The sequence below is a fragment of the Zea mays genome, chromosome 10 (assembly GCF_902167145.1).
Source record: "Zea mays cultivar B73 chromosome 10, Zm-B73-REFERENCE-NAM-5.0, whole genome shotgun sequence".
In the NCBI taxonomy this organism is placed as follows: domain Eukaryota; kingdom Viridiplantae; phylum Streptophyta; class Magnoliopsida; order Poales; family Poaceae; genus Zea; species Zea mays.
The window spans coordinates 109,045,171-109,070,528 of NC_050105.1; the positions used below are offsets into that span (position 1 = coordinate 109,045,171).

Consider the following 25,358-nt stretch of genomic DNA (forward strand, 5'->3'; position numbering starts at 1 on the left):
GAAGGGCAGAGCGGGGCCACGCCAGATCAAGATTGGCAGGCCCCGTACCTGCAATATCTCCGTCGAGGAGAGCTACCCCTCGACCAAGTCGAGGCTCGGCGGGTAGCGCGACGCGCCAAGTCATTCGTCTTGCTGGGCGACGAAGAGGAGCTCTACCATCGCAGCCCCTCGGGCATCTTCCAGCGATGCATCTCCATCGCCGAAGGTCGGGAACTGCTGCAAGAAATACACTCGGGGGCTTGCGGCCACCACGCAGCGCCCCGAGCCCTTGTCGGAAATGCTTTCTGGCAAGGCTTCTACTGGCCGACGGCGGTGGCTGACGCCACTAGAATTGTCCGCACCTGCGAAGGGTGCCAATTCTATGCGAAGCGGACGCACCTGCCCGCTCAGGCTCTGCAGACAATACCCGTCACTTGGCCCTTCGCTGTATGGGGTCTGGACCTCATCGGTCCCTTGCAGAAGGCGCCCGGGGGCTACACGCACCTGCTGGTCGCCATCGACAAATTCTCCAAGTGGATCGAGGTCCGACCTCTGAACAGCATCAGGTCCGAGCAGGCGGTGGCGTTCTTCACCAACATCATCCATCGCTTCGGGGTCCCGAACTCCATCATCACCGACAACGGCACCCAGTTCACCGGCAAAAAGTTCTTGGATTTTTGCGAGGATCACCATATCCGGGTGGACTGGGCCGCCGTGGCTCATCCCATGTCGAATGGGCAAGTAGAGCGTGCCAACGGCATGATTCTACAAGGGCTCAAGCCTCGGATCTACAACGACCTCAACAAATTCGGCAAGCGATGGATGAAGGAACTCCCCTCGGTGGTCTGGAGCCTAAGGACGACGCCGAGTCGTGCCACGGGCTTCACGCCGTTTTTCCTGGTCTACGGGGCTGAAGCTATCTTGCCCACTGACCTGGAATACGGCTCCCCGAGGGCGAGGGCCTACACCGAACAAAGCAACCAAGCTAGCCGAGAGGAATCGCTGGACCAGCTGGAGGAAGCTCGGGACAGGGCCTTACTACACTCGGCGCGGTACCAACAGTCCCTGCGACGCTACCACGCCCGAGGGGTCCGGTCCCGAGAACTCCAGGTGGGCGATCTGGTGCTTCGGCTGCGGCAAGACGCCCGAGGGAGGCACAAGCTCACGCCCCCCCTGGGAAGGGCCATTCGTCATCGCCAAAGTTCTGAAGCCCGGAACATACAAGCTGGCCAACCATCAAGGCGAGATCTACGGCAACGCTTGGAACATCAAACAGCTACGTCGCTTCTACCCTTAAGATGTTTTCAAGTTGTTCATATACCTCGCGCCTACGCAAAGTTTAGTCGTCAAGGAAGGGTCGGCCTAGCCTCGGCAAAGCCCGACCCTCCCTCGGGGGCTAAAAGGGGGGAGACCCCCTCTGCGTCGAATTTTTCCTCAAAAAAGGATCTCTTTTTAGCAGGATTTCTTTCGTGCTTCTTGACTACTTCGGAAAACGGATCCTGGAAACGACGGAGTACACGTAAGCAGCCAAGGCTGACCGAGCCGAGGGACTCCTACGCCTCCGGGATACGGATACCTCACTCATCACCTTCTGCGATAAGTAACTTGCACTCGGATAAAGCGACTCCGTGGACCGAACAAGTCTTCACGTTCGGAAGCTCTCCTGCCGAAGCAGTCCTTCAAGCTTTCTCGACTAAGTCGGGGACAGGGCCTCATGGACGGGTGAAAGTACGCGTAAGCGGCAAGGCCGACCGAGCCGAGGGATTCCCACGCCTCTGGGATACGGATACCTCACTCGTCCCTTCCGCGAAAAGCAACTCTCGCTCACACAAACATCCCTGTTACCGACAGAGTCCAGATGCTCGAAACAAGAGGAAAAAAGGCGCAGCTTCGCAAGCGTGGCGAGGGTGTGTTTTTTCTGGCCTCGGCGGCCGCAGAAAGCACACGCTACAAGATGATCTGATCCTGCAGGCTCGGGTCTTCACGCTGAAGGGAGCCGTAGCACCCTCGGCATCGACGACGTCTTCAGCAAAGCCCGACCCAGCCTCGGGCGGCGACGCGGCCCAGGGACTCCTCCGGGAATCCGGCCCGAGCAGGCGGCTCGACCGGTTACCCCTGGGGCCTCGATCAACCGGCTTCCAAGGGCGCCAGCCCGACCCGAGGCCTCGACTGATCGACTTCAGCGTCGGCTCCGCTGACGGACAACACGGCTAGGCTCCGGCCAACCAGGTTCCCATTCTCGAGCCAACTCCGCCTCTGTTCATACTGATATCGCTACCCCTGGCCTCGGTCCACCGAAGGGCAGCCGAGGGGTCTCTTTAACTAAGCTAGAGGAACCCCAGACAACAAGGCCGAACGGGCCGAGGGATTCCTACGCCTCCGGGATACGGATACCTCACCCGTCACCTTGACACGGGGCGACTCATGCTTGGTAAAGCGGTTCAGATAATCAACAGGCGAGACTTAGTGCTCGAAAATGAGGAAAAAACACGGCTCCGTGCCGAAATTACATACATGTTCAGGCCCCGACAGCCACAATGAACAAAAAACACTGGCATTCGAGATGCCACTACCAACGGAACTCCGGTTCCCACCTCCGCAGGTACGAACAACCCCCCTCCGAGGGGGAAGGCCTGCGGAGTAACTGAAGAACGATGAGCGGCTCGCTGCCGCCCGTTCCAACCGCGACGACAACCACCCCTGCCCTAGACAGCGAAGCGGCTTAGGCAGCAGCTTTGGGGCAGGTGTCACGGCAGGAGGACTCCCCCCCGCTGAGGACGAGAACCAGCCATTCAGGCAGGGAGACGGAGATCCAGGGCCACTAGTGCCCTACATATCCCGGCATGGCTGGAGGAAGTCTCCGTGGGGCTCAAGGACGCCCTTCACCCCCGGGCGCGGGGGGAAGAAAAGGGCAGCCGACCCACGCGGGGGCGGCCCCCCGACTCGCCTCATCTTCCATCTTGGCCTGGATGACGAAAATCCTTGAGGCCGAGGGAGGAGTAGAGGCCGCGGCCTGGCCCGCTTCCCCCACCGTCGAACTAGAGGTCACCATCTTGGGTGGCCACCGGTGGCGGAGCGTGGCCAGGCTGCGTGATGAAAATCCTTGAAGCCGAACGATGGCTGAGAGGTACCAACTCCCATGGAGTTGCGTTCCTCCAACGAGGAGGCGGAGAGGCGGCGGATACCCCCCATCCGGGGGCTCGAAAGATGGGAAGACACGGCGCTTAAGGGAGGAAGAAGACATGGTTGCCTTCCGAAAGGAGTCTCCCTCCTTTTAAAGGCAACTCTCCCTACGTGCGCCCCCAGGCGCCACGGGCTGAGTCTTCTCCAACACGCTCCAAGGCCCTCCCCTGCGACTCGGGGGCTGGGTCCCGCATGTCATGCAAGCCGGCTCAGGGCAGAAGAAGCCAGACCGCCGCGCGTGGTGCGCACGACCGTCCAGCGGTTACAAGCGACCCCCCATTTTCGCCCAGACCAACGGGCAGAAGGGGCGGGCAGCCATGCAGGCAGCATGCAACCGCGCCAGATGGACGCGCTTCTCCAACTTCTGACACGCCAGCTTGGGAACCCAGGCCCACGCGTCGAGCAACCGGCGCGCCAGTTGCTGCATGCAAGCAACCGCACCGCCACTTGTGCCACCATCGCGCCTCTTCGGTTGCGGAGCCAATGCCGCGACTCGAGGCGACCCAACAGCGCCAGCATGGCGCGTCGGTCAAAGCGACCGAAAGAGGGCCGGCAGTAATAGCGGTGGCAGGCGGGCGGGCGCAGCAGTCACGTCGTCAACCAGGCTCACGTCCCATCCTGGGACAGCAAGAGAGCCTCCTCTCACGGCGTGGAGACGGTGCACCCGTGACCCGTTCCTCGAACGGATCGCACGCGCGCAACAGCCGCCCCGCCAACCACTCGCCCCGTCGCATTAACTCCGCGGCGGGACACGCAGCGCCTCTGGCAGGAGGAGCGCGCGACGCTTCACCTTCGCCGTAATAATCGCGTCAGAAAAGGTACGCCACGTCGTCCGATTTCGTATCCTTTTCCGTTTTCCTCTTTCTCTATCTCTTGCAACAGGGACCGGGAAAGGGGGATACCCCGAAAGGGATCCTTCTCCGCGAAGGAACCGGGCTCCGAGCCCCCCACTACTGATCAGGGGTTCGAAGGCTAGCCCTCCGAAGGGTTCAACAGCCGCCTCAGATCGCGTGGGCCCGACACCCACTACTGGTCAGGGGTTCGAAGGCCAGCCCCCCGAAGGGTTCCATGGCCGCCTCAGGCTACTCGGGCTCCGCGCCCATTACTGATCAGGGGTTCGAAGGCTGGCCCCCGAAGGGTTCACAGTCGCCTCAGACACCGAGCGAGGGATGACCAGGGGTACGTTCGATACATAACCAAGGCTCGGGCTGCGCTCCCGAGGTACCCTAGGACATTTCCGAGACCAGCGGGAACGATCTTGTAACGGAATCCCATCGGAGGGAGGCATCGAGCCCTCGGACCCCGTCGCCAGGGGACCGGGTCCGGCAAATCACCCGCAGGTACTTTTGGGCGTGCCTCTGGGCCCCTAGCCGACCCCCAACGAACGGGGCACGGACGTCCACTCGGATTACCCGCTTGCAGCTCACCGGAGACACCATGTTCGGTGCCCATCGAGGGTAGCATGGCGCACTCCCCCCCTCCTCCTTGCGGAAAGGCGACGTAGGGGCGTATGTAAAAAGTCGAGTCTGTCCCTGATCGCCCTCTCGCCCTGTGCAGAGGCTCGGGGGCTGCTCTCGCAAAAACTGGCTCCGGCCAAATCGTTGACAGCGTCAACATACCAGCCCGAGAGCTTGGACCCCGACCGTGCACCCGGGCTACGGCCAGTTCGCATGAGGGAACGACCAGACCAGCCGAAGCATTGCGCGAGGTATTAAGACCTCGAAGGAGTGTAACCACTCCTCCGAGGCCTCGGGGGCTACACCCGGCGGGTGCGCTCGCGCGCACCCACCGGAACGAAATGCAACTGAGAAAGGCTGGTCCCCTTGCAAAAAAGTGCGACAAAAGCCTCCAAGCGAGTGCTAACACTCCCTTCGAGGCTCGGGGGCTACTGTCGGGGACCATAATTAGGGGTACCCTCAAGACGCCTAATTCTCAGCTGGTAACCCCCATCAGCATAAAGCTGCAAAGGCCTGATGGGTACGATTAAGTCAGGGATCAGTCCACACGAGTGACTCGATCACGCTTCACCCGAGCCTAGCCTCGGCCAAGGGCAGCCGACCTCGAGAGACTTCCGTCTCGCCCGAGGCCCCCTTTTTATGGCGGACACATCACCGGCTCGCCCGAGGCCTTGGCTTCGCTCAGAAGCAACCTTGACTAAATCGCCACACCGACTGACCAAATTGCAGGGGCATTTAATGCAAAGGTGGCCTGACACCTTCATCCTGACACGCGCCCCCGGCAGAGCCGAAGTGACCGCCGTCACTCCACCGCTCCACTGGCCAGTCTGACAGAAGGACAGCGCCGCCTGCGCCACTCCGACTGCAGTGCCACTCGACAGAGTGAGTCTGACAGGCAGTCAGGCCTTGCCAAAGGCACCACGGCGAACTCCGCTCCGCCCGACCCCAGGGCTCGGACTCGGGCTAAGACCTGGAAGACGGCGAACTCCGCTCCGCCCGACCCCAGGGCTCGGACTCGGGCTAAGACCCGGAAGACGGCGAACTCCGCTCCGCCCGACCCCAGGGCTCGGACTCGGGCTAAGACCCGGAAGACGGCGAACTCCGCTCCGCCTGACCCCAGGGCTCGGACTCGGGCTAAGACCCGGAAGACGACGAAACTCCGCTCCGCCCGACCCCAGGGCTCGGACTCGGGCTAAGACCCGGAAGACGACGAAACTCCGCTCCGCCCGACCCCAGGGCTCGGACTCGGGCTAAGACCCGGAAGACGACGAAACTCCGCTCCGCCCGACCCCAGGGCTCGGACTCGGGCTAAGACCCGGAAGACGACGAAACTCCGCTCCGCCCGACCCCAGGGCTCGGACTCGGGCTAAGACCCGGAAGACGACGAAACTCCGCCTCGCCCGACCCCAGGGCTCGGACTCCGCCCTGGCCTCGGCCGAACGACTTCCGCCTCGCCCGACCCCAGGGCTCGGACTCCGCCCTGGTCTCGGCCGAACGACTTCCGCCTCGCCCGACCCCATGGCTCGGGCTCGGCCACGGCAACGGAAGGCAGACTCAACCTCGGCTTCGGAGGAACCCCCACGTCGCCCTGCCTAGGGCACAGACCGCCACGTCAACAGGAAGCGCCATCATCATCCTACCCCGAATCGACTCGGGTCACGGAGAACAAGACCGGCGTCCCATCCGGCCAGCTCCGCCGGAGGGGCAATGATGGCGCTCCACAAGCTCTATGACGACGGCGGCCCCCAGCTCTCTTACGGAAGCAGGACGACGTCAGCAGGGACTCGACCGCTCCAACAGCTGTCCCTCCGCCAGGCTCCGCCGCACCTCCGACAGCCACGACATCACGCCAGCAGGATGCCCAGATCTCTCCGGCTGCCACATTGGCATGTACCTAGGGCGCTAGCTCTCCCTCCGCTAGACACGTAGCACTCTGCTACACCCCCCATTGTACACCTGGATCCTCTCCTTACGACTATAAAAGGGAGGACCAGGGCCTTCTTAGAGAAGGTTGGCCGCGCGGGACCGAGGACGGGACATGCGCTCTCTTGGGGCCGCTCGCTTCCCTCACCCGCGTGGACGCTTGTAACCCCCCTACTGCAAGCGCACCTGACCTGGGCGCGGGACGAACACGAAGGCCGCGAGACTTCCACCTCTCTCACGCTCGACTCCGGCCACCTCGCCTCTCCCCCCTTTGCGCTCGCCCACGCGCTCGACCCATCTGGGCTGGGGCACGCAGCACACTCACTCGTCGGCTTAGGGACCCCCCTGTCTCGAAACGCCGACACAGATCTTCCGTAAAATCATAACCCCTTAATTGTAACTCCGAATTTAGTGGTTCTTGTTCCTACGATCTCATAGCGACGCGTAGATTATTATTACATAGTTTATTCTTATGTTTGGTGTGATGTTAATTTTGCATATACATGTTTGTCTGTATTGCTACGTTTAGCAGTGAGGACACGTGTCATCTGAAGAGCAAGTTGGTACCTGGAATCTCAAGTCCCAGGCAAGTTGTGCCCTTGATCACTTCTTTTACCCACTCATGTTCTAATTAATCATAATGATCTGCATAGGTTAATTCTGATGGGACCTAATAGGTTACCCTAGTTTGTCTATCTTTATGCCTTGTTTACCACTGAACTTTTTGGGTAGTACTTGCTAGTGCTATATGTGGTTTTGGGCATTGAGACACACATTATTCATGATTATACTTTTGTTATCCGTTGTTATTTACTGTTTATGTCAAGATCATTAATGTTAATTGGAACATAGAGCTTAACTTGAGAAACACGTGCCACCACAAGGGTTTATGGACGCCCTTGGCTGATTAATTAGGAAAGCTAGTGGAGGACTACCTTACCCGAAAGGGGCAAGGGCAGTAGGGGAGTGGTCAGTGTAGGGAGGTCCTTGGTTGATTTTGCTGCGATGGCGGTCAGGCAAGAACCCTGCATTGGAGCTTCCCATAAACTGTATCGGGTTTTCTGAAGCTAGTGGAACTTTGTAAAGGCCTCGTAGTGTTACCCTGCCTCGCCTCCTCGGTAGAGGTGTATGGGAAGTCGCAATCCCTTGGCAGATGGGTAACATGACTTGTGGGTAAAGGGTACCACCTCTGCAGAGTGTAAAACTGGTATACTAGCTGAGCTCACGGTCATGAGCAGCTCAGGACTCTCTGATGATTAAATTATGGAACTAAATTCAATTTGTCATATGCATTGCATCGCAGGGGATGTTGTTACTTTTGTTCTACTACTTAATTGGGTTGGTATTTACTTATACTTAGTAATTGCTAATAAAATTTTGACCAACTTTAAAAGCAATGCTCAGCTCTAACCATCCTCTTTGGTAAGCCTTACACTCCACGTGAGCTCCCACCTTTGGCGAGTTCATGCACATTATTCCCCACAACTTATTGAGCGATGAACGTATGTGAGCTCACTCTTGCTGTCTCACACCCCCCCACAGGTCAAGAACAGGTACTACAGGATAAGGCGCATGGAGGATGCTGTGATGAGTTCGTGAGAGATCTAGGCCGTCGTCTCCCAGTCAACTTTGGGTTGCTGGACCGTTGTCTCCTCATAATGTAATTATTTATTTTGTATAGAACTCTTATTATATAGTAAAGATGTGACATTCGATCCTGTGCCATAATTCATCATATGTGTGAGACTTGGTCCCAGCACACCTGGTGATTATGTTCGCGCCCGGGTCTTGGTGCCCCAAAACCCGGGTGTGACAACTAGCCTCATCACTACCTCGACCACAATCATCCTGACCACTGTCATCCTCTCCCTCTCTACGGTCTCCTCCATTGATCGGAGAGAAGTCCTCTAGGAGTTGATCTAGATCAACTTTCTTTGTATAGTATGGGTCTTCCTCTCGAAATGTCACATCCATACCCACAAACAGTCTCTTACCAATATAGTCTCAATATTTGTATCCTTTCTGAGTAGATACAACTTGCACTTGACTGCTTGAGGATCCAACTTGCTCACCATAGGTCGATGATCTTTTACAAAGCAAACATAACCAAAGACCTTGGGTGGAACATGGAAGTCACGCTTTCCCAATAGAAGTTCCGTAGGTGATTTCATATCAAGTATTCTTGAGGGCATCCGGTTGATGAGGTATGTGGGCATCATTACTGCCTCACTCTACAGATACTTAGGCACATTCATCTAAAACATGAGAGATCTTGCTACTTCCAACAAGTGACGATTTTTCCTCTCTGCTACACCATTCTGAGGTGGAGTTCCAGGACAAGTTGTTTGGTGAATAATTCCTTAACCTGACAGATATGATCTGAATTTATTATTCACATACTCTGTTCCATTATCAGTCCTAATAACTCGAATTCTTGCATTAAACTGTTTTGCAACCAGTTTATGGAAGTCTTGAAAGCACTTTAACACCTCGTTTTTATGCATAAATATATAGATCCAAGTCATACAAGTGTAACAATCAATAAAAGTGACGAACCACTTTGCACCATTCACAAAAGTGACTGAACAAGGACCCCAAACATCTGAGTGTATTAGAATAAACGGTTCACAACTACGAAGAACAATACTAGGATAGATAGATCTAGTATGCTTGCCAAGTTCACATGCATCACATACAAGTCTACTTTTGTCCACTCCCTTAAACATTATAGGGTACAACCGACTTAAGTTCTCAAAAGATATATGTCCTAACTGACGATGATGTAGTAGAATCTCCTTCACATCCCCCTCAATAGCTGCTTTCAATGCTGACTCACTGAACAAGGACCCCAAACATCTGAGTGTATTAGAATAAACGGTTCACAACTACGAAGAACAATACTAGGATAGATAGATCTAGTATGATTGCCAAGTTCACATGCATCACATACAAGTCTACTTTTGTACACTCCCTTAAACATCATAGGGTACAACCGACTTAAGTTCTCAAAAGATATATGTCCTAACCAACGATGATGTAGTAGAATCTCCTTCACATCCCCCTCAATAGCTGCTCTCAATCCTGACTCCTCATGACTGATGAACCACAACCCATTAAGCCTGACTCTAGTCCCAATCTTTCTCCCAGTACTCTTCTCCTAAAGGACACAAGAATTTTCATCAAATGTTATTGTGCACTTGAATTAGTCAATGATTGAACTTACAGAAAGGAGATTGACTATAAAAGATGGAACATGCAAAATTGATGACAAGCTAGAGATGGTGTACACTCTGTAGATCCTATACCACAGATTTGTTGAGATGTACCATCAGCAATTTGAACTGACTCATAATGTATATAAGGAATGTATGTTTTAAAAGGGGTGGACATGTCAGTCACATGCTTTGATGCTCTTGAATCTATGACCCAATCTATGTGATGCCTACATGAGATGCAAAAACTTGTGCCTAAGTACCTTCGCCCATGTGGGCGTAGTTGGCAAAGTACCGAAGGAGTTGGTGGCTTGCCCATTAGGTAAAGTGAGGCACTCAGAAGGCTTTCCCTTCTGCCATTGCTCCCATTGCTTAGCTTGTTCCCCAGACAGAGTAACAGTCTCTTTGTTAGCCCTGGAGCCACCACGGCCTCCACCTCGACCTCCACCACGGCCACCGCGACCTCTTCCATAGCTCCCACGAGTACCTCCTCGTCCTCCACGAGATCCTCCTCGGCCACCATTTCCTCTAGGATTGGGACAATTGTAACTCAGGTGTCCCCTTTTCCCACAATTATAACATTTTCTATCCTCAATTGCAACATATGTTGTCTCCACATGATTACCACTACTCATCACTTGAAGTCTGCTCTCTTCATCTATCATGGCTGACACAGCCTCATCCATGGTAGGAAAACTCTCTAGTGACAAAAGGCCGCTCTCCTGCTCTCAAACTTAGAATCCAGATTCGTTAGAAAGTGGGTCACTTTCCTATCCTCTACCCACTTATGAACCATTTGTGCATCCTGTGGGCAAACTATTTGGAGAGGAGCGTAATGATCCAGCTCTCCCCATAAGTACTGGAGCTCACTAGCATATTGTTCCACTGGTCTCCCCATCTGTTTCACTGCATCTGCCTTGCTATGAATTTCGATCATTATCATCATCACATTCTCCTTTCGAGAGTATATATTACTCAAGGTCTTCCATATCTACGATGCAGTGTGCATGGCTTCCGCCCTCTTGCTAACAGTGGGACACATGGATACCAATAACCATGCAACTATCACAGAGTTTGTCGCATGCCAGATTCTCCATTCTGTGCCGAGCTTATCAACTAACTGAACACATGTCTCCTCTAAATGATGCTCCACTCCCTTGCCTCCTAGAAGTACACACACTCTTTTGGACGAGCTTAGGTAATTCTTAATACCTTCTAACTTTATATCATTAGATACAAGTTCCAACTTTAACTCAGATGAGTTGATATTAATCTTAGCACCAATCATCCCTAACTCATGAATTTTTGGATCATACTCCTCGTCTCGTTCATCATCTTACTTAACCCCTGCTGAACCACCACCACCAATTTCTACCTTTGTTGCAGCCTCTTCTTCCAACCTCTTCGCTTCGGTCTCCTCCGGGCTCATCATCTCCACTGTCTACACAAGTTACAATCGGCTTCCCTTCCCTTGCTCCAAGCACCAAACTTTGACCTCGGTCTGCTAAAGAGCAGTAAGGACTCACAGCAGGCAATACTCACTCAACCCCCATCTCTAGCTCACGCTCCCCCTGGCCGGCCTCTTTGCTCTTTTCGCCAATCCAACAGCAGCAGAGCGGAGCAGCAGCAGCAGCAGCACCACCACGGGATCTAGCGGTGGACCAACAGGCCCTGTCCACAAGATCCCAGTAGCCACACCACGGGATCCCAGTCCACCAGCGGAGGACGCCGGCGAGGCGCAGCAGCCTGGTCGGTGGCGGCGGCGGCGGGGAGCTGAAGCGCTCCGGCAGCGTCACCAACTAGACATCCGCCAACCGCCGCTCCGTGAACCTGAGGGAGTACGTGCCGTCCTTCGCCGCGCTGGACGACACCACCGCCGCGGTCCCGGCGCCCAGGAAGCCGCAGGCGGTGATGGACGACGCCGAGCTGCAGCGGAGGAAGCGCCTGGTCGTGTACAAGACCTGCGACGTCGAGGGGAAGGTCCGGGAGTTGGTGCACCACGGCCGCCTCGTCCGCCAGCTCGTCGCGCTCCACCCACGCGGCCCCCAGCTCCGCCACCAGCAACTCCTCTTCTTCCTCGGCGGCACGCAATAGCACGGAGGCTACAGGTGGCGGCGGCAGTGGCGGTAGGGGTGAAAACCGGCAGGGTACCCGAAACGGGTACCGGATGGGTACTGATTCGGGACCATTTTTCGAATACGGATACGGATATTTTTTATATTCGGGACGGATATGGGTAATATCCAGATAGTACAGCTTCGGATTCGGGTCGGATACGGAGCGAGTACTAACCGCTAAATACCCGGATATTCGGGTCGGATACGGGTATCCGGAATTCGGGTACCCGTTTTTTTTTCTGCATAATAATATAGTTATAAAATCGTAACTTTTACGTATGAAATCGGATGAAGATAAAGTTTATATGAAAATTATAGAGCTCGAAGAGATCTATAACTTTGTAGTACAACACATTTTTGTTTAAACATATCTTTAGGCCAAAATCATTGAAATAATATCTAAATTTATATCAAAATAATAGACTTTATCATTTTCATGTGGGGACTTAAGATTATATCCATGTGAGAACTTAGGATTATCTTTTTATAAACTATTTATTAATATTGGTAAATTATTTGCAATTTCCGGTCGATGCTACAATATTTTTATGAATTTAATTGTATTTTGATGATTTTCTACAACAAAAAATTAATAATACACCAAATAGCCTAAAAATTCATGAATTTTTACGGGGACACAACATATATCCATATATAGTTCTCAAAAACATTTGGACTATAAAATCCACAAGATGTTGGTGTTTCTTCCATTCCACTTCCACTTATTGCGTGAGTTACACGTGAAATCATTTTATGTATCGAAGTTTCAACATAATTAATATTTCACTTATCATTTTCATGTGGCGACTTGAGGTTTTATTTGAATATAATGTTTATTTGTTTTGGTAAGCTTTTTGCAATTTTGATCAAAACTAGTGTATTTATGAATTTTAATTATATTTTGATGATTTTATGTAGAAAGAAATTAATAATGTATAAATAGCCTTAGAAATCTATGAAATTATACGAAGGTACAACATATGGCCACATATAGTCATAAAAATAATGGGACCATAAAATCCACAGGATGTCAACGTTTCTTCTATTTTATTTCCACTTATTGCGTGAGTTACACGTGAAATCACTCTAAGTATCCAAGTTTCAACATAATCAATACTTCACTTTACCATTTTTATGTGGGAACTTGAGATTATCTCCTATTAAATGTTTATTAGTATTAATTTACTTGCAATTTCTTGGTCGAACAAGAATATTTTTTGATAACCAATTAATCCATTATCCGACAAGTATCCGATATCCGATCAAATAATATCCGTATCTGTCACTTATCCGCCCGGATAAATATCCGGTCCCTGTATCCGTATCCGTCCCGTTTCTAGTTATCCGTATCCGATCCCGAATCCGTTTTAAATACATTAGGGTAGGATACGGGCTAAGCTAATATCCGTCCGTATCCGCCCGTTTTCACCCCTAAGTGGTGGTGAGCCCAAACCCTAGCTCCGTAAACCCTTACACTTGTTCTATTTTCACCAACATTTTTTATTTTTATTTTTATTTTTCTGTGGTCACAACATTTTCCCAGGTTAACCCTATTTGTAAAGCATCAAGAGACAATGTAACTTTACGTGCCAAAAAGAAGTATATATTATGCTACTTTTCCTAATATCTTTCGTACTACAATATACCAATATACCGTCTCTTGTATGAGAATTGTTTGATGGTATAGTTTCATTTGCTATTTCATCTAAATTTAAATCATTTCCCTATGTAAAATGCAAATATCAAAAGGAATTTGCACATTTGCATATGTCCTAATGCAGTAGGGGACCTCCACCCCTGTTTTAGTTTAAAAATATAGGTACGTATCTCCTAATTTCAGGGATTTTTTTAAAGGAGGCTTTATGCAAAAGTTAAGGGGGTGTTTGAATGCACTAAAACTAATAGTTAGTTGGCTAAAAATTGCTAGTGAAATTAGCTAGCTAACAAATAACTACCTAATTATTAACAAATTTACCAAAAATAGCTAATAGCAGAACTATTAGCTATGGTGTTTGGATGTCTCAACTAATTTTAGCCACTAACTATTATCTCTAATGCATTCAAACGCCCCATTATACTACAAATTCTGTTCAAGAACTAGAAAAATGGTAGTAGAAGGACGAATGATTAATTTTATAGATTTTTCTGTTTGTAATATTATCATAGCTATTGAGAATTACAAGGGAGCACAATTTCGTTTCCTTTTTAAATAAAAAAATTGAAAGCCACATTGTTGGTGTCTAGCTGAAATCCACATTAACTATGGAAATCTAGACCCCATTCAATAAACCTTTTATTATCACAAGGAAATTGCTCACTCCATACTTTACAAATCTATATGGTATCATATATATGTTCCTTGTAATTGAAGAGCTTAAATGGAACAATCCAATTACAGATACATAATCACACCGACAATAACATACATGACAACTAGCCAAGAAGAGTTACACGATAGGGTGCTCACTACAGAAGCACAATAGGATGCTGTCCAAACTCTTTGAGATCATGTCCTCATTTTCTCAAAGTATGCAGCAAGAACATTTCTGGAGATAGAAGAGACAAGGATCAGTCGATATGGTATCCCTGTATCACATGTGGAGTTTTAGGGAACTTCAACAGGTTTATTTGTGTGTTTTAATTTTTCATGCTTATTTATATGAACAAGTTCAAGGGAAATTCAGTCACACAGAGTCTAAAGATATAACATTTTGACGTAAGGTAACAAAACAACGGCATGATTACTAGTTTATTACTACTGGCAGAGCAGTAAGAAATATGTCTCAGTATTTGAGTGTTGGCCGTGAATAAAAACAAACAAATGAAGATAATTAACACAGCATGCAACTTATGTATTTATGTAAGAATTTGGCAATAAAGTTACCCTTTTTAAAAGAAAAAGGCGAAGTTTCCACTTGCCGGTATTTATTACTTGCAGAATACAGACAGTGATGTGTGGTTAAAAAAAACACCTGTTCTCAAGGCATACAAATATTGTTGTGGATGCTTTAAATGAATTTAAGGACACAAAATTAAATCGTTAAGGAACACATAGAATGAACTACATAGAAATCATTTAGGGTTTAGTCGTCAGACCAAGGTTCAAGATCACATAGCTGGACAGGCTGGACTGTTAATGCTCGACAATTAGTCACAGTTGATTACAACTTTACAAGACAATCAATTTTTATTGGTAGCTTGTTGGTCATTTGCTGTTGAAAAGGCCAATTTGTTTCTAGTATCCTCCTGGTAATATAGTTTGGCTGTGTTAGTGTGAGTTTTTGGGTTTTGAGGAACTTTATCGCTCTGTGTACTCTCTTCTTTCTAATTAAAATGATACACAACTCGCTTGCATGTACAAGAAAAAGAATAAATGAACCATGGATATTTGTGATGTTAGTGCAATAAATATAGTCAGGCTATGTTCTACTGGAGAACATAGGGAAGATTAAATGCCAGAGAGTTATAAAAGCAAATAGCATAAATATCTTTAGTTTGTTATATTTTTTTTAGAAAATGGTAAATATCCACTCTGCATTAGTTTGTTATATATGATCTATCAGATACAATACATAATATAAAGTTAGCATCAACATCATGGAGGAGATGATACTATTTCTGCATAACTGCATTTACATATATGGTGTGCAATCATAATACTAAATGAAAGAATTGAACATATGAACTGAATTTTCAACTTTACTGTGGAAAAGCTTTTGCATACCTGTTGCACCTTATTCTCCTCCCTACGGGCGGTAGATGGTTGCCTAGCAGAAGAGGTAGGTGACAACCTATCGTCCCTTACCCTGTTGAAGATACCAGTGTACTTTTCACCTGATGCTGCATTTGCATCATCCCATTCACCAAAGGGTGGTACAGCCACTTCTTCAGGCTGGATTGGCCAATGCAAAGCAAGAGTAATTACTCTAACGTCCCGTTTGAATCATTGGAATTGAATTCCATTCTAATAATAGTAATTTAGGCATATATCAATTAAGATAATTCGGTTTTATATAAAATATATTTGTATACTATTATTAGCAAGATATCGAAGATATTTATGTGCTACATTTTTACTATAGAGGAGTGAGACGAAGAGTGTTATGTAATTTACAGAGTAGAAACAAATTCTACTAATGCATAAAACCATTTCCCATCCTCTACCCTATGAATTTGAGATAGTATTATATATGAAATTTGGAAAGTGGTGGAATGTCAAAATCCAAACTAAATAAGTTACTTTATTGAGTGAATTTCAATTCCTCTAAAATGAAGGGATCCAAATGCCCCGTAAAGGCATTTCTAGCCTACATTCATTAAAATATTATTGAAAAACTGAAGGATAGTAAGGTGCTGTTACCTCATAACTACCGGGCTTCATCCTGCTCCTTCCAGGTGTATGCTGGCTATGCCCCTCTGAAGAATGCCTTCTCTCTGGAGCCTGCGTCGCAGTCGATCTATGATTCGGCTTTGATTGGTTGTTTGACTGCATTGGCGAAGCAGACCCAGCAGCTGTCCTGTAGGGGCTTCTTGGTGCCACAGCATTACTCCCTTGTTCTCTGTGAGGATTTGCATGTCTTCGTGGTGCAGGCTCACGGTGAGTAGGCCGGTCGGAGTGTCTTTGTTGATCAGTTTCAGGTCTCGGTCGATGTGGTGGGTTCCTTGGACCTTGGTCTTGAGGATCGGTTTTGTAGGCCGTTGGATGCAAAGGGGACTTACGAGGATGTTCCGGGTTCCTCCTTGGATCATTTGTCTGTGCAGGAATTCCTGTTTTCTTGTTCTTCCGTACATCCTCGAACTTTTGTGTGTAAGGGGTGTTTCCTGTGGTTTCCCAATCCTCAAATGCAGGAATTTCAGGTTGCTGTACAGAGCAGATCAATCGGTAGCTTTAGTCAACTTTCTGAAGGGCTATGATTTATGATATAAAAAAACTCCACCTGGGAGGGGTAAGACGTAAGACAGACCCCGAGTATTATATTAAGAATAAGACCTCACACAGGTCAAGAAAACCCTCAAACCCCTACCCCACCCATACACAGCGGCATCGAAGTCCACGTGAGAACGACCGTGGCCGAGGCCGAGCCTTAGACCTGTGCTTTGACGTGAAACAGATGAGGGGTTTTTTTAGTCACAGCCTGAAATTCGCTTCCACGGAGAGTCGAATCCTGAAATTCGCTTTCACGGAGAGTCGAATCCAGGATCTGAGTGCTACTCAGACCACATAACTAACTCTAGAGGCCCTTTTGCTGATTTATGATATATAAACATGTAAAAGCATCCATCTGTTGCTAGCATAATTTATGTGGGAGAACAATCAGCAAAGACAAAAAGGTTATCAAGCATCCGAAATTATGCAGAATACTCTACAACAGGATTCACATTAACATTTCTCAAAAGAACTAGGACTGAAACCCCCTAAATATTTGGGATGTCTAATTGTCTATGATACATGCTGACATGCAAAATAAGAGCATAGTCCATGATTCAATTTAGATCAGGTGCACTCAGATCTAGAATTGTGGCATTTGCAGTTCAGTTGTTTCAACAAGGATTTATATTGGAAAGCATCCGCCATATATCAGCCTTAGAAAAAAAGTCACTCACAGTATACATAGGTCTAGCATACACGGCACACTAATCACCATAAGAACAGACTAAAGTGGGTTTATAATTACCAAACCAGTTAAGCACACTGCTGATTCATCAGTATTTATAGGTCCCATTATGTCAACATCTGTCTTCCAGACAGGATATCTTAAATTAACTACAGCAAAAAACACGTCCAGATGTAAAATGTTAAAAAATTCTCCAGCCTGAGCAAGAGAAGGCAGAACCAAAGTATCATTCTACACTAGTTCTTTTCTAACCACTCAATTAGCCATCACAAGACATACACATAACCAATACATCAAGAAGTCAAAGACATGATCAGTACGCAAAAATCAGAAACGATTTACTCACCGCCATCGGCCAATTTGGATCTGCAAGGCGCAACTGAGCTTCTCCTGTGCAAAGAAAATTCTGAACTACCACCCGTTTTACACAAATTCTTCCTTCTTGCAGAGTGCGCGCATTACACACAGATACATACACAGATGATAAGATGAACCACAACAACTTGAACTGGATAGATATACTTAGATGAGGAGCACTTTTGCATAGATTCTTGGAGGAACAGACCACAGTCCTCCAAAGGAAAGCATAGAAATGTCAGCTCTTCCTCAGAGTAGTACTGGCTGTACTGTTCTTTCCTCGATGAGTTAGCATAGTACTCCTTTCATCTCAACCAACTCACCAGGAACCAACAGAAGCAAGATCAAATCCTCCCAAGAAAGGAATATCTCACAGGAACTCCCAAGTTTATAGCCTTTTTTCAACAAGGATAAAGTTAAGATACCCCCAAGTCCCCAACCATCCAAATCCATAAAAATGAGGACCGAGGATCGAAGAAAGCTCTGCCCGCCACTAAAATTCACCAAATCCTCCCAATAAAAACGAGAAGTGATAACTGAAGATGACTAATTTGACCCGCAATTATTCAGAGAAAAACCAAAATCACCAAAATTGATGGTGTCTTATGCTACCCTTTCCAACTACCTAACCTGAACAAGCATCCAACCCAATTAAATAAAGATCAAATTGTCTGGATGACACACGATAGAAGAAGCCACCACGGAGAAGTCAAAGTTGGATGCTTTGACGCTATATAGGAACAATTTGACTACCCAATAAATGGATTCGAAGGCGACATCCTTGCACGAATCTCTCAAGAGAAAACACACAAATTACTCTCGAAGAAACTCAAATTTCTCAAGGAAAACGCTCAAATTCCCCGCGGCGGAAGGACTCAAATCATCGAAAATCGAACTGAAAGGTGGACACTCTCTTCTGACCTTTCGGCCTCAGAAGTAGTACACACGCACGAGAGAGAGAGAGGGGAAGTGGGAAGAGGAACAACCGAACAAGGAATTCAGAGGGTGAGGAGAGGCAGAAAAGGAGAAGGAAGCGAGGAAGAAGACAAATTTTTTCGGGGGTGAGCGCCGTTTCGCTTGTCAGTTCGAAAGCCTTCAAAGCTCCCTTCTATTCTTTTTTTTTCGATAGAATTTGTATCTTCGGGGAGACCGTGTATATTGTTGTGTGTATATGGTAGTATAAAATACAGTTTTCTACGATGTATCATATATCGTGTATATAATCATATTAAACATAATTTTATATTTTTTACATAGTAAAGTTTAAAATAGAAGATGAAATGAAAAATAACATAGGAGGGCTATTGATTCAATAACTTATCCATCATTGTCTCTTATTTTAAACTTCACTGTATAAATAGTATAATCTATAGTTCAAACTCTACTCTAACAACAATGCTACCTACAGTGCATAACAATGTTTTGTACGACCATATACACATTCTGTTGGACTCAGCCTTAGACCATATGTTTTCTATTTCAAACTCTATCATTTAAACAGTTTACTGTGCAAAATAGTGTTTTGCATGACCATATGCATGCTTTGTTGAGCATGACCTTAGAGAAGGGAGAGTTTGTTAGGAGGTGTTTGGTTACATGGGCTAATTTTTAGTCCCTGCAATTTAGTCCCCTTTAGTCTCTAATTTACCAAACATAAGGACTAAAGAAGGGACTAAACCAATTTAGTCCCTAGTCCCTTAAGGGGTAGCTAAAGGGGACTAAACCTGATTTTTTTCCTCCGCTGCCCTTATCCCTAACCTGATTATACACGGCTACATGCAAATGTACTGAAGCAAACAGGGTTTAGTATACACTGAAGACAATACGTACAACTCTATACACTGCAGACTCTCAACGGTTACAGGCAAGGGCATTTCAGTCTTTGTGTAGTTTTCAGAATTTAATTAGTCCCTACAACCAAACAGGGTAGGGACTAAAGTTTAGTCCAGAGACTAAAGTTTAGTCCTAAGGCTAATGAAACCAAACAGGGCCTTAGACTGCACGAGGGCTAAAATTATCTAGAGACATCTATATAGTCATGTTGTTCACTCGTAGCTAATAGTCTAACTAACTATTAGCTACAACCCTTAACTGCACATTAGTTTATTAGCTAGTTCAATCCAGCTAAGATCATCCAATACTTAGTTAGCTATTTATTAAACAGCTAATTTCATTAGCAACTTCTTTTATCCAGCTAACTATTAGCTAGTGCATTCAAACAAGACCTTATTTATTGTTTTTCTTGTTATGTTTCTTCTTTCCAATTTACGTTATCTCATTTTTTCCCATTTCATGTTTTCTTTATAAAAGATATACAAACCCTATATAAGATACGCGAACCCTATAAACTCTATATAAAAGATACGCAAACCATATATATATAGTTTATATATTAAGTATATATATATAGTTTATATATTAAGAGCCCTGAGTTTCCAATAATAGAGGAAGCCCAGGCCAGTCAATATGCACTTTTGGTTGAACCAAACCTGGTCAGCATATCCTCACTCACGATCGCCGTTAGCCACGCACGTCTTCCCCCCATTTCCCGGCTTCTAAAACTGTCTTCGTGCAATCACTGGAGATAAACCCGCGCGAGTCCATAGGGTTTTCTAGAAACTGTATCCGTCGAACAGGAAGGAGACCCCTGAATCCCGGCGACCGAGGCGTTCCGAACAAGGCGACTGGCCAGGCGACTTCCGCCTCTTCCAGCCATCTCCGCTTCATCCATATGCGGTTTTGGAGCCCCGATTGAAGCCATTGCTTCCCGTGAAGTTCCAGTGTATCGCTCCAACTTGAAACACATCGAGGTTTCTGTCGTCGTTTGAGGTATTTTTGTCGATTTGAAGTCGTTCTGCATCTTTCCCTTAGTTATAAGCTGTGTGTGATTTGAATCAGTTTCCACGTTTCTCCAATCGGGCGTGTTATCTTAAAAAAACCTCACATAGGATCACTCTTGGATTCTGGAGCCCCGATTGAAGAGCCTCTGCAGTTCTTGAAGCTCCGCGATATCGCTTGACCTTCAAATACTTCGAGGGCAACGTCGCCGTTTGAGGTATTTCTTCCCGATTCCACAGAGATTATTTTACATACCCGTGGTATTATATATATGCATATCAGTACAGATATATATGCACATCGGCACTGCTGTATATGCATAGCGGTACTGCTATATATGAACATCGGTCTTGATATATATGCACATCGGTATTTCTTCCCGATTTCGAAGATATTATTTTATATACCCGTTGTATTATATATATATATATATATGCACACTGGTACTGTTATATATGTTATTTTAATTTTTTATACCGCCACATTTATATCCATGTTTGAATCTCATCAAATTGTGTATATTAATATGAACTAGTTATTTAAATAGTTTGTATATTTAGTTGATGAAAATATGTATTTTTTATCATGCACTAGTTGCACTTATATGAACTAGTTAGTTAATATTTATGCTTGTCTATATACATGGTTCCTAAATATTATGGCATATAACCGAAAAAGGTAGTTTAAGATATGTAACTCCTTTCGTATTATGTAGTATGCATTTTATACAGTTATATACACTAATCGAATTGTTCCTGGCATATATTTATGCATAAATCATTTTACTTAAATCCAATCATTTGTCAACGGTTATATTGCTTGCTAAATCATGAGGTCTGATGATCGTCCTCCATCGAATGCAAAAAGATTAACTATTGAGTCAAGTCAAGAGGTTTTTTCAGTTGACATTTCTAGACGCACAAGATCTAGCAGCTCATCCCAACATGTTGATAATACCCAGACCAAGCAACAGATAGATCCTCAGCCATTACCAGTTACTCGTGTCCGTAGAAAGGCGCTAGCTTGTCGGGTGAAAAAAAAGTCAGCCTACAGCTCCATCCGCATTGTCTGACGATGATTTTGTGCCTGCTCCAACATTGAAGCGCAATTTCAAATCAGCTGCACCCTCCATTTCAGTAAATAACCGTTCAAAGAAAAAGTCTCGTGTATTGAACATGGACATCCCACCCCCACAAGTCCCCATTATGTCAAGCAGATCAAAATCTGATATTGATTTCAAGTCAAAGAACATTATGAAAACAGGTTCACCTAAGCAGAGGACACCCAGAAAATCTAAGGTACTATGCATATATTTATTTTTGGTTAGGTGTTATTTTGGGTGCACAATCAACGTTGTATTACCCAAATGTTACATTTTATATTATGATTTTGGTATGCTTTCTTTTGTTAGTGTTGTTACACTATAGTTATTTACAACCATGCAATAAATATTATAGGTACAACTATATTATCATTATTTGTAATAATATATATACATTGTGTATTAATACCTATTCATTTATTCCAGCAGAAATTTAATATCTGATGCATCCCGTATGATGTCATTGTGTCAACTTGGATAATGAGTGATCGACAGCGTGACATTGTTGCTAGGTTGGGATTCCAAAGTATTTTTGATTTCCGTACGGATGCATTAGAGAGCAGGTCTCTCATAAGGTGGTTGATGGATAAGCTTGATCTAAACGACATGACAATACGCCCAGGTGCTGGTAAAGAACTCAAGATCACAAAAGAGACGGTTCGCCTCATATTGGGTTTGCCTTGCGTTGGAGGTGGCAGGGATTTCACTGATTGGTGTGAAATTGATGCTGCTTCAAAACTGAGATGGCATCTCAACATTTTTAAAGAAGAGTTCGATGTCGTTAAGCTACATGATAAGCTAGTTGTTGGGAATGATGATGAGTTATCCATCAGATGTTTTTTCTGATTTTATTCAATCGGCTACTATTTCCATCTGCTTCATGGGGTATTACGAACAACGAGGTCCTAATGACAACAAACATGGAGCAGATGGCTGATATTGATTGGTGTCAATTAGTATATACTGATCTGTGTGATGCTGCCAATCGTTGGCACAGGAGGAACACAACAAACATAACTGCAACAGTTTATGGATGTTCACTCATTATTCTTGTAAGTTACTCTCTGATTACCAACTCCATATATGCTATTCAAATATTTGTTTGTACTTGCATACATAATCATTTATTACATTCATACTAAAGATCTATGCTTGTTGTCTATATGGTTCTCCGATATATTACCTTGACCATTTACACCACCCTGCATCACCTCAGAACAAGTATGGTACTCCCCGTATCAAGTATTTTGACAATGAGACAATAATAGATTTGGCTAGGGGTGACAGACGTGGCCCCCGCCAAACTGGAGAACCATTTGGTCATGCAGAGGTTAGCCATAAACATATTGTTTTGTTGTTCATGCAGATGTTATAATTCCAATACATGCTAATGGTTATCACTGGGATTTAAACAGTTTCATAGTCGCACAGAGACTTGTTATGTTATTGCTCCAGAACGGCTGGTTTCTGAAGTATTCAACATATATGTCCCACGCATCAAACATTTGATTGACAACAAGCCGAATTGTCTACCCACCCAGCATCGCTCCATGTTCGAATCATTGTTTGATGCGCATGACAAGGAGGTTGATAAGTAATGTGCTTCTCTTCAACAGAGCCATCAGATGCTTGTGTTCAAGCAGATTGAACTATCTAAGGCATTTGGATAAACGATAGACGAAGTTATAAGGGCTGCCACGCAGCGTGATACACAGCAAGAAGGTATTAATAGTTATGCTTATTTTTTTACTTACATTATTCAGCTCACCAATAATTCAAACTAAAGTTGTATTTAGTTTTATATTTTTAAATACATTAATTTATGCAACATATTATATAATACTTATGCATTTAGTTGTATTACACCATCACCAATACCTTTCCTGTATAATTAGATTCATGTATGTCCCCTTCCTCGATTGTTGAATTTCATTTGATTTTAGATGTAACCTATCATTTTGTTTTACGTACCATGTTATTATGCGGATGTAGTTTGTAGTAATATTCATGTATAACCATTATTTTATAACTATACATTTTTATTTTTGGTTCATATCAGCATCAACTATTTTATCATGTTATTGTCTAGATGGAGATAAACTACCAACTACCTCATCGCCCCCGATAAATGACCCTGTATCCATGCCTCCTGTTCGAACCCTTGATAATCAGCATCATGATCGTCCAACCCAGGTTCCAACTGCTGATAATAAAGGATCCGAACATGTCATTTTTTCATACAAAATTTTAGTTTTAAGCATATACACATATCTATATAAAATAGAGCATACAAGTTCACATGTACACCAACTTCATATGTTTCCCATATAGGTATCCGGTGTAAATGTTGATATAAAAGAATCAGTCATGGATGTTCCAATCTTTGACAAAACTCCAACATCAAATGTTTGTTTTATTTTATTCCCAATTATTATACTTATAATTACAATATGTGATAGTAACCCTAATATATCTGAATGTTTTTATTTATTTTTTCATAAGGCTCCCATTACCGACAAGATTGCTGTCACAGAAGTAACTCCACCCCGAAATACTGTCAGTATTTATTCTTCATAATATTTTGGTTATATTAGCCATACCCTATGTTTGATGTTGTATATTTGTATACTTTATTGTGTTTCAGGAAGGACAAAATCCTGTTGTACAGGATCCTCCCACATCTGGTGCCCCAAAATTTGACAAACCCCTTTGACAGAAGTAAGTCATGTCCTGTGATGTTATTATCATTCTTATATATGTACACCATAATACATACACATTTATGCCATTGTTTACTAACACTTATACATATTAGGCAACTCCTGAACTGGTTGGAAGAAACATTTCCAGTCAAACAGCAGATGTTGAACCTCGCCATGTATCACGTGAACAATGTGCTCGTCAATTGCTTAAGTTCATTTGTTCCCAACAACTAGACCCGAGCATGTATGCACCCCTTATCCTACCTTCTATTTAGTATCCATGGTTATTTTACATTCAAGTTGCTACTTTTTTTTGCAGGTCCATCATTGACTTTGGAGGATATGGTGGTTCTGTGTTGGATGTTGTTCAATCTTTTGGGCCTAATTGTGAATCATCTAGGCCCCTTTGGTAATGTTTTGGTAATTAATGACAGCTACTTGTGGACTAACGATTCTTGGAGAAATAAGAATGCAGGGTTGGACCACATAGAACAGGAAATGTTGAAAAGTCATACGCATTGGTTGTGGATCAGATGAAGGAAAAGGTATAATATAGGTTTTACTTTTGCCGGTCTTGAGGAGTTTAGAGAAGATACCTGACCGGATTGGTAGGCTAGATAGCCGTACTATTAAGAGGGGTCAATGACTCAGATCTGTGTAAAACTTAGTGCCTCATAGAGCATCAAGTAGTTGCATTTGCATGAGGACTAACAGCGCTTCTCATTTCGTGAGTTGAAAGTTCATTCAAAAGCATGTTTGAAAAGTGCGAAGTCTTGGTCGCGCGGACTGTCCGGCCCTTGGGGGCGGACCGTCCGCGATCCTCCAGAGGGGTCCGAAGTCTGACCTTCTGTATTGACATTGTGTTCTATGGCA

At 45.7% G+C, this 25,358-nt stretch overlaps 2 protein-coding genes across 2 annotated transcripts; one reads left to right on the forward strand and one right to left on the reverse strand.

Annotated features, from left to right (window-relative positions):
* Nucleotides 1-10,417: 10,417 nt before the first annotated feature.
* LOC109942886 (uncharacterized) lies at nucleotides 10,418-11,953 on the forward strand. Its single transcript, XM_020545449.2, has 2 exons — nucleotides 10,418-10,441; nucleotides 11,558-11,953. The coding sequence occupies exons 1-2, from the start codon at nucleotides 10,418-10,420 to the stop codon at nucleotides 11,846-11,848; spliced, it is 315 nt and encodes a 104-aa protein (XP_020401038.1). The 3' UTR covers nucleotides 11,849-11,953.
* Nucleotides 11,954-14,144: 2,191 nt separating this feature from the next.
* Nucleotides 14,145-18,794, reverse strand: LOC100280214 (uncharacterized). Its single transcript, NM_001153145.2, has 4 exons — nucleotides 17,833-18,794; nucleotides 16,232-16,732; nucleotides 15,596-15,763; nucleotides 14,145-14,417 (listed from the first exon to the last, which is right to left on the reverse strand). Exons 1-4 carry the CDS (start codon nucleotides 17,836-17,838, stop codon nucleotides 14,394-14,396), a joined length of 699 nt encoding a protein of 232 aa, NP_001146617.2. The 5' UTR covers nucleotides 17,839-18,794; the 3' UTR covers nucleotides 14,145-14,393.
* Between the last annotated feature and the right edge of the window lie 6,564 nt (nucleotides 18,795-25,358).